Source organism: Vigna unguiculata, chromosome 7, assembly GCF_004118075.2.
Source record: "Vigna unguiculata cultivar IT97K-499-35 chromosome 7, ASM411807v1, whole genome shotgun sequence".
Classification (NCBI taxonomy): Eukaryota; Viridiplantae; Streptophyta; class Magnoliopsida; order Fabales; family Fabaceae; genus Vigna; species Vigna unguiculata.
Genome location: NC_040285.1, coordinates 25835061 through 25845284, shown reverse-complemented (window position 1 = coordinate 25845284; position 10224 = coordinate 25835061). Strand labels below are relative to the sequence as shown.

Genomic DNA, 10224 nt, shown 5'->3' with positions numbered 1-10224 from the left:
AAATATCTTATTTTAATAGTTTTAAATAATTTTTTTCACATATTTCTTTTAAACTAAATATCTCTATTTTTAAACATTTTTTTTTAATAAAACACATCCATTATGTTTAATAGCATCAAATAAATAAAATAAAAGTTTCTGCTTAATAAATATAATAAATTTTATCATAGTTATAGGAATAATCTCTAATCTCTCTCTATCTATCTATATATATATATATATATATATATATATATATTATTTTATTAGTTTTAAATAAGATTTTTTTTCCACATATTTCTTTTAAACTAAATATCTATTTTTAAACATTTTTTTAATAAAATTCCTTCTCTTCTTTTTCTCTCACTTTCTTTACTTCTTTCTCTCTCTCTCTCTCTCTCTCATATATCAATCCTAAGCTTAATATAAGCAATAAACATATATGTTTAATTTAAAAACTAAACTTAATGGTTATTTTTAGCATGATATATATTTTTATATTTGTGCTTTATTGAGTTAAGGCAAGAAGGATTATGATGAATTATGTTTATCTAAAATTCCATTATTTTTAGTTTCTTAATCAAATTTTAATTGACATTTATATCATATAATGTGAATTTTTAGAACTCTTACGCGCATGTTGGTTAGGAGAAATTCAAGAAAAATAACGAGGGCTGAAATTACGAATTAGAAAACAATTGAATTAAACCTCAAAGTTTAATATACAGAAATATACCTTTGCTTTCTATTGTACATGTAATTTATCAAAGAACTCCATGAATTCAATCCAAAACCAATTACCAGCTGCATAAATTAAATTAATTAAGTATACCTTGAAAGGATCGTAAATTTGATTTTAATGAAAATGAAAAACAAAATGAGTCATAAATGCTATGGACTTTCTCTTTAGAAAATGAAAACAAAATATGCAGGTATAGATATTGATATGATTTTAGAAAAAAAAAAAATTAGATGTATGGGGGGATTACTTTTATTACCAATCATATATCCATGGAACTTCGAATTAAAAAAGAAAAAAAAAAAACTGGAGTCGCAATTATTATTTTTATTAACAATTGGAAATAAAAAATCATTTACATTTTGAATTAAAAAAAATGTAATGACATAACGTTCTTTTGGCAGTGAAGAAACTAGAAAAGAAAAACCCTCTTGGTTAAAGTCGTGAAACCCTGCTTCTCATTTCTTACATTCAGTGGTGGCGGCGTGAGAAGAAGCATGTTGGACATCAACCTATTCAGGGAGGAGAAGGGTCATAACCCTGAACTCATCCGCGAATCGCAACGCCGTCGTTTCGCTCCCGTCGAAATCGTCGACGAGGTCATCGATCTCGACAAAGAATGGCGAAAGCGTACTCTCTCTCTCTCTCTCTCTTCACAGTAACATTGTAACCTATCGAATCTCGCACCAATGGCATATCTTATGTGCGATTTTTCAGGTCAATTCGAGTTGGAGAATCTCCGCAAGGAATTTAACAAGATCAATAAGGAAGTCTCCAAACTCAAGCGTGTAAGTGTCTTCATTCGGCTTTTCTATATTTTTCGTTTAATTAAGATGTTTATTTTAATGGTTTCATTTTAATTCTGTTCTGCATGTTAGGCTGGTGAGAACGCTTCTAAGTTCATTAGTGAATCGGAGGAGACCAAGAAATTGATAGCGGAGAAAGAGGTTGAAGTTCGGGAAACTCTAAATCGCTTGAATTCCAAGTTGGAAACTATTGGAAATCTCGTACACGATTCGGTTCCAGTCAGCAACGATGAGGTTTTTTTTTTTTCCCTTTTGTTATAATTGTTAGTATTATTTTACTTCTGTTTGTTTTTAATGCTCATAATAAATCCCGGAGTCTTCTATGCTTTAGGCCAACAATGCTGTGGTTAGATCGTGGGGGGAGAAAAGAGTGGAGCCTAAACTAAAGAATCATGTGGATCTAGTTGAGCTTCTCGGGATAGCAGATACAAAGAAAGGTGTGAATTTATTCATATGGTGTTTAAGTGATGACTTTCTGTTCTACTCATTTCTATGGGGTGACAAGCATTTTGGTTTTACTTTTTGAAGTAATTGTTGTCCCCGAACTCTTTTCTCCTCTTAGTAATCTACTTTCTGAACTATAGCAGTGTGTATGATTGGTCTTGCTGACACCATCTTGATTGCGAAACTTATGAGTATTGTTGGTCTGTAATACCGTTTTGCATGTGGCACAAAAATCTAATACTGCAGACTACGAACACTGTTAGATTTCAACAGTGGTAGCCAATGCTTTCCCTAATTTGGGCGTTTCTACTCCTATTGTTCACATGCATCCTAATCTTTTATCTCAATTTGCTTGATACATAACAGGAGCTGATATAGCTGGAGGTAGAGGTTTCTATCTCAAAGGAGATGGTGTTCGTCTTAATCAAGCTCTTATCAACTTTGGGCTTGATTTTTTGGACAAAAGGGAGTATACTTTATTGCACACTCCTTTCTTCATGAGAAAAGATATAATGTCAAAGTGTGCTCAGTTAGCCCAATTTGACGAAGAACTATATAAGGTAAAACTTAGTAAGTTTCATTATCTGCCTATATCCAAATGCAATTTGTGATTTTTAAGACCTTGATAAATAGTTTTGTATATAATTTATCTTTATATTTTATGACATAAATATGTGCCTATTTGCTTTGTTGAATAATATCCATAATCTTTTAGTGCCAAACTGTCAATAGCCCTTTTGTACTGTATTGTTTAAAGTTTTAATGCTTACATGATGTTTGGTTTGGTCTGTTTTTTCTCCTTTTCGTTTCAGTTGAAATGTTTAAATTTATAATCACAAAATGCCACCTTGTATTCATTCGATTTTCATTTGAAAAAAAAGTTGAAGAAAAATGGAGAAAACAAAATCATTTTCTTCTTAAAACATTGAGATCAGGCAGCACAGTAAAAGAAATGCTGTGTTTTTGTTGTTGTTATTAAGGTAAATAATAATAGATAATAGATATAAAACAAATGCCACTTTAGCTGTTTTTTGAGTTCATCAAAAAGATTATTGTGTTAGGTAACCGGTGAAGGAGATGACAAATATCTGATTGCTACAGCAGAGCAGCCGCTCTGTGCGTATCACTTAGAGGATTGGATCCACCCATCCCAGCTACCAATAAGGTAATATGATTTATTTTCCCACATGTTAACACTGGAACCTAGAGGACTATGTTACCTTTATAACTCCGAAAATATGCTTTCTGCAGATATGCTGGGTATTCATCATGCTTTCGCAAAGAAGCTGGATCTCATGGTCGAGACACTTTAGGAATATTCCGAGTTCACCAATTTGAGAAAGTTGAGCAATTTTGCCTCACTAGCCCAAATGACAATGATTCGTGGAACATGCATGAGGAAATGCTGAAGAACTCCGAGGAATTCTACAAAGCGGTATGATACAGCCACAGTTCTCATCATTAATCAAATAATGTTCAAGGCAATTCTGTGAACGAGTTCAAATTTCAAATAAACATGTAATATACAATTTTGAAACAGTGATCCCACGGTACCATTAATAAATGGGAAAATATGTTGTTTGACATGCCAAATATATCTAACCATGGGAAACTTTAGTGCATCCCCCTTGTTTTTTTTTTTCTAAATTTTTTATATCTACAACTTCATTGTACTTGGATGATTGTTTGCCCTCTGTATTGGCCAAGTGATGACTTAATTTTACCACGTTCTACTTTTTATGGATATCATTGCATGTAGATTGATGTCTTGGTTGGTCGTCTGACTATAATTGACTTCTTACTTTCCCCAATTTATTATTTTTTTTTTGTTTCTCATGTGATTAAATTTTATTTACTGCAGTTAAACCTTCCGTATCAAGTTGTTTCCATTGTATCTGGTGCTTTGAATGATGCTGCAGCAAAGAAGTATGATCTAGAAGCATGGTTTCCAGCCTCTCAAGCTTACAGAGAGCTAGTGTCCTGTTCAAACTGTACAGATTATCAGGCCAGAAGATTAGAGATTCGATATGGACAGAAAAAGGTTAGGAATACCTAATTTCATTATGTTAATGACTTCAGTAAACATTATTTATTAACTTCACGTAAATTTTCATTTCCATTTATAAAATGGGACCTTTCTTTATGTAAAATCTTTCAATCTTCTTTTATTAATAGATATGTCGACTGACCAGGCTTAAGGGGTGGAGTGTATGTAAGGAGAAACAAAAGGGGGAAGGAGAGAGTGTTGACGTGGTAGAGAGTTGGAATAACATAATTTGATTGAGGGGGTTTCTGTTATATTGGTTGGGTATAAGGAGAAAGAGTATCTTTTGAGGGTAATCAAATTAGTTATGGGCAGAGAGCATTAGCCCTCTGTGGGAGCTCAGCTCTGTGGCTGTTGTTCATTCCACAATAGCCCTTTTTTGTTATTAGTCAGAAATAAATCATTAGTGACTTGCTCCTTTCACCGACTGTTCATTACCTTTTCTTCATATAGTTGGTTCTGGCTCTTTAATATCTACGAAGCACATTCTGTCTGGAAATCTCCAATTTCTTACTTTTCGTGCCAGTATAGGCTTTTGGTGAAATTCATTTGGCAGACAAGTAAAGATTTATATTGAGAATAATCATGAGGGATGATGATACTTCTTTGTGTTAAGACCCTATGATGTTCCAAAATTAAACTTTGAATTGATCATCGTGTGATGCTGAGAATTTCCCGTGAATAGTGTTTCATTTTAGCTTTAACTTATTCCAATACCCCTATGCATGAATATACTTTCAAAAGTTTAACTATTGGACTTTGCATCGGTTTATCTGTTTCAGAGCAACGAGCAGATGAAGCAATATGTTCATTTGTTGAACTCTACTCTCACGGCTACTGAGAGGACCATTTGCTGCATACTAGAGAACTACCAGAAGGAAGATGGGGTAGAGATACCAGAAGTCCTTAGGCCATTCATGGGAGGAAAGACTTTCCTGCCTTTCAAGAACCAACCATCTAATGAAGCCAAAGGGAAGAAATCGAAGGCCTAATTGCATTTTAAGTCAGTGATATTTATGAAAAGTTTTTTCAGAGTTGTAGGTTATGACGACCCTTTTGTTATCCACCACACACTGTTTACAACTGCCATCTTTTATTTTTAGGTGCACGCACAAATTTTTGGTCAAAGTACACAGCATAATACACTCTGTACTTCATACTCTAAAATATTTGTGCATTTTTAATTGCATTTTGATGTTCTTATTCATTGCGAACTGGTTAAAAAATATAGGTCCTGATGTGGTTTTGCTCTAAACGCGTCAGAATGTTTTTATTTTCGTTCCTTGCAAAGTCTGGTTATTTTGAGTAGAGGTTATTATTTGATTCAGCATAAATCTTTTTCTTCCATAGGGGTCACGGGAATAATTTGATCACCGTGCCAGAATCCTGTGAAATACGAATATCAAGCTCAATTTCTGTACAAGTGCAAGGAAAATTCTGGGTGATGGGATTAGAATTCTGAAGCCTGTATTGGTTTTGTCTTGCAGGGTATTGAAACAGAAACACGTTCAATTTAATCGAGCTGCTCATATACTAAATTCATTTACAAATTTCGTGGGAAAGAGGAATGCGGTCTGGAAAATGGGGGCTAGAGTTTTTAACCTAGTCTTGTAGTGGGGGGAGGGTGAACTTTGTGGGTTTTCTCTGACTTGTTTTACCCCCCTTTACGTTGATAGGTTTTACGCAGTGGAATGATTCTAATGTTTCTGAATCTCTATTGCTCGACGGTCAAATAGTTTAATAGAAAAATATTTTCAGAACCTACTAGGATTCCTTTTTTATTCTTGTGTTCTGACATGGATTTGTCAGTGGTAATTGGAATTTTCTTTATCAGAAGAGTGAGGGTCTCAACTTTCAATACGCTTTAGTCATGATTCCGTCAATATAAATAATCCTCATAGAGTGGTGAGAGATTCCTACAAGGTAGAAACAGCATATAGTATTGTAATTTTTCAAGCAGGTATGTTTCTGCGTATTGTAAGGCAGAATTAGCCTTAATACAAGTCAACGTAGTTAATTTCAATAAACAGAATTTGAACAGTTCCACTTTCCAAAGTTGAAATGACAAGGTAACTTCAGTTTTTTTTTTTTTTGGCAATATATTTTAAGACTGTTCGATAATGAAAGGGAAAATAAAATAGTAGTAAAACCGACAGTTCTGAAACTTGAACTATGATAGGAAAAACCTCTCGTAAGGTCAGAGGATTCAACCAATTGAATTAATCACCTAGCTTGTAAGAACATCTAGCTTGTATTCTGTTCCCAAAATGCTCCTTGCTTTAAACAGGAACTGCTAAATTATACCAGTGTAAGAATAAAGAGACACCCCATTTCTTCACAATTTGCAAAACAGAAAAAGAATAATCATTAGACGAAAATTGTTGCAAAACAAACACACACACAGATTAAATATATTGATTATTTACAAAAAAATATTGTATTTTTATTCTTATTCAAAAAAAAAATCATTTATATTTTGTTTGTATTTAGTTTGATCAAATATGTCTAGTTTTATTACATTTTTCACCTATTTTTATTCTTTTCTGTCACCTACACACTTTTTTCCTCTCTACTACACCTTAAAACTATTCTCTCTTGTTACCAATTTTAACATCATTTTTAGCCAAGCTAGGAATCCATTTTTTCTTTTGGAACTTTAGAAGGCTAATAATATGCCCTAAAAGACTTCAAAATACTAAATCTTAAAATAAATATGACAATTCGATGGCAAAAGTAATAATATTTAACAAAAATCTATAATTTATCTATAACTATTCTATCCAACTTTCACGCACAATTTTAATTGGATATTTTTATTTTAGAATAAGTAACCACTGCAAAGTTTATTTTTCATCCCATTTTTTTTATTTTACATATTTTTTCCATTACTATTCTTATTCTTAAAAATAGTATTTTAGGAAAATATTATATTAAAATATCAACTAAATTGCTTCACTTCTTTTTTAGTCCATCTCTTCCTCTCCCAATAGTAATGTAAGTTTGCCACGTTTTTCTATACAACAAATTATAGAATACTTCACCACCATTTTGGTATTGAATTTTTTTCTCAGGTATTCTGGCACAACATTGGTGAGCTTGTATCCATTTCAAGTCTAAATGTTCTTACTAGAGAGACATGTTATAGATGTAATACACCAAAGCAATTGCTAGTAGTTATTCAACATACAAATCGTATCACTGAAATTAAAAACAACAAAAACTCTCTTTATTTACACTTCATTGATGTTGATCGATAACAATACTAGTTTCCTTTCATACTGTTATTTTGAAGAGGTAGATCTTAAGTGCAACAGATAGAGCCAACTGTAATAGAAAAATGCCAGCAACAATCAAAACCCATCGTTCTCCAGCTGACATAATATGTGCCCGAAGGTTAAGTGCTACAAAAGTTGCAGACATGAACCCAGCCACCCCAGCAATCACCCATCTGAATATCTCCCATGGCACAACAGACAAACACTGCACCAAACAAAAGGGTTTGGAAGATGCAAAGAAAAAATATCAAATTTCATATTTTTCTTGAGAGAGGTAAATTTTGAATAGCAGTCACTTACCAGTGCTGGGATAAAGACAAACAGGGAATATCCATAAAGACAAAGTAGTTGGACAAGGCCAGAAGGTACAGAGAAGTATTTGAGGATTAGATACAAACAAAGAGGAACAAAAATGGCATAACCATAAAACAAGCCTGCAGACCAAGTCACCACATTTATGTCATAGTTCCATTCCTGATGCTTCAATTTGTGAGCTATGTATGTCACAAATGTGCCAATAGAAGCCGCTACAAATATTAAGGTGGTGCAAATCCAGAATGGTCCATACCTGTTCCACATTTCTGGTGAAATTCAAATTGTGTGTTTCCTCATATATAAATAACATAATACCTTCTATGGATAAAAAAAAGTACTTGTTCTACCAAGTTCTATCAAGCAGCAACAAACACTACTGTGAAATAACATAAGAAATGAAGCAAAAGTAACACAATTAAGTGAAATTGAATGCATTCCATTTCATCTAATAACTATATATTGTTCTTCCTCTACAGTTTGGAGAACATGAAATTGATTGACAGTGTCTTATCCTATTTCAATATAAAAAGTGGATCTAATATTAGTTGAAGCTGAGTACTAAAAGTTGCTGAGTACTAAAAGTTCTTATCATAACCTAGGTTTTCATTCTTAAGAAAAGAGTAACTAATGAAAGAACTGTGAAGTTGGTTACTAACCAGTGATCTGTAATTTGGTAACTAAAGAAACAATTAGAGAGAATAAAGTAAACTTACAAATCAGGATTGGAAGAAGTTTTTTCTTTAAAAGCCCCATTGAATGGATAGAGTGAATCTTTAATTCGATCGAGAACATCTATAGTGTCAATATCAAAGTATGGTTTGTAAGTGGACAGTGAAAAAACCTGAAACCAACTAAGTTGCTGGGATTCATCAGACCCAGATACTGGTTTTGAAAATGTATCTGTATAACGAAAATAAAAAACAATTATACAACTCTCGTTACAATGCAAGTGATAAATTGCAACACAGTTATACAGAAAATAAATAAATAAAAATACCATCAACAATAGGTGGAGGCCTTGAGCCACCACTGCCACCAATGTTGCCCTGTGCTGCAGAAGGAGGAAATGTTTGAAGATTTGGATCTGCATCCATCAATACAAAAATATCTTACAAACTAAAAACTATAAAATCAATGCGTGACACTGAAAAATTTACGTTATATATCCATTATTTCTTTGTTTAAGGTTCGTGTAAGGTAATTTAATGATTTTATTTATTCAATGGCAAGGGCAACATTTTATAAGTGACAAAAGATGAAAATGAAAGTGGATTTCGTAATGAATGAACCTGAAAATTTGAAGGATGGGGGATCTGTAACGGCCTGCATGAAATTAAAAATGAATTGTGATGATAAAAAAAAAATGGAAGATGAATTGAATTACAAGAATATTTGATGATGATGATGATGATGGTAACTTACAGGTACCGATCCTGAAACCTTTTGATTTTCAATGGAGGTGTAATGTCCTGACATCATTTTTAATATTTTTCTTTCACTCCAAAGTTTCTTTGTTTAACTCTGTGTTCATGTTCATTTTTTTTTCTTATGTTCTTGCTGTGAATTTGTTAATCTGGATGTGTAGCTGGGCCCACCTACACAATTGGATTGGGTCATGATAACTCATTACTGGCAGATTCTTCCTGCACCTCTATAAATTTCCCATGCACCCAATACAAAAAAATTATGTTATGGCATTGGCAGTGACGTAGGATGAGCTTATTTGAAATATACAAAAAACAAATAAAAAATCTATTTTTGTTTATTTGTATTATTTAAAAGTTGTCTTTCGAAGAAATGTTGGCTTTCGATATGTACAATCCCAAAGTCATTTTTTTTTCTTTACAAAAAGACTTTCGATTATATAATTTGAAAATAAAAAAGAAATTTCAGACGCTATAATCTGAAAGTATTTTTGATTTTTTCGAATTGTGTAATTTGAAAATAAAAAATACTTCCAAATATACATTCTGTAAGCTATTATTTTCTTGAAAGAACTTTTAAATTGTACAATTTCAATTTCAAAGTCATTTGACTTTTGATTTATACAATCTGAGTATTATTTTAATTTCAAATTATATAATTTCGAAGCTTTCTTTTTTTTTCTTTAACCCTCTTCAATTTTTTTTAATTTTTTTTAATTGTTAGAGTAGATAATATAAAAGTCATTTTTAACTTTCAAATTATAGAATTTGAAAAAGTAAAAATAAATTAATTTCATATGGGGTGCAAGTAGAAATTTATAGAGGTGCGGGTCGTTAGTTAAATACGCTCTTTTGTCTTTCTTATTTGAAATTTTACTATTGTGCTTTTTTATCCATTTATTATATGTCTAAATGAGGTATAGGGTAAAACGAGTGATGAGGTTCTAATGCTTATTGATTTCTTCTACACATACCATTGTGCTTCATTTTAATTATAATCTTGGTACGCTTGATGTTAATTTTCAGAAATGAAGAGATAATAAAAAACGAAAATAATTTTAAGAATCAAGGTAATTTCAAAATGATCAGCTTTACATCTTAAATTTTGTTTGTAACTTAAGGTTATGTTATAGTTGTGTTTATCTTTTAGCATTAACCGCGTTTTTTATAAATTTTTGGAAGATTAGTATAATTTTAT

At 32.0% G+C, this 10224-nt stretch overlaps 2 protein-coding genes across 4 annotated transcripts; one reads left to right on the top strand and one right to left on the bottom strand.

Moving 5' to 3' along the window:
* The first annotated feature begins 1106 nt into the window (after window positions 1–1106).
* LOC114191661 (serine--tRNA ligase) lies at window positions 1107–5870 on the top strand. 3 transcript variants are annotated; one of them, XM_028080983.1, is made up of 10 exons: window positions 1107–1348; window positions 1436–1506; window positions 1597–1758; window positions 1856–1961; window positions 2335–2528; window positions 3030–3133; window positions 3220–3403; window positions 3830–4009; window positions 4795–4985; window positions 5500–5870. In XM_028080983.1, exons 1-10 carry the CDS (start codon window positions 1216–1218, stop codon window positions 5624–5626), a joined length of 1452 nt encoding a protein of 483 aa, XP_027936784.1. In that variant the 5' UTR covers window positions 1107–1215; the 3' UTR covers window positions 5627–5870. The 3 variants fall into 3 exon arrangements, with proteins under 3 accessions (XP_027936784.1, XP_027936786.1, XP_027936785.1); XM_028080985.1 differs by having other exon boundaries at window positions 4795–5015; XM_028080984.1 differs by lacking the exon at window positions 5500–5870 and having other exon boundaries at window positions 4795–5285.
* Window positions 5871–7216: 1346 nt separating this feature from the next.
* On the bottom strand, window positions 7217–9081 carry LOC114189562 (protein YIPF1 homolog). Its single transcript, XM_028078160.1, has 6 exons — window positions 9025–9081; window positions 8892–8925; window positions 8600–8686; window positions 8316–8502; window positions 7588–7855; window positions 7217–7492 (listed from the first exon to the last, which is right to left on the bottom strand). Exons 1-6 carry the CDS (start codon window positions 9079–9081, stop codon window positions 7286–7288), a joined length of 840 nt encoding a protein of 279 aa, XP_027933961.1. The 3' UTR covers window positions 7217–7285.
* Between the last annotated feature and the right edge of the window lie 1143 nt (window positions 9082–10224).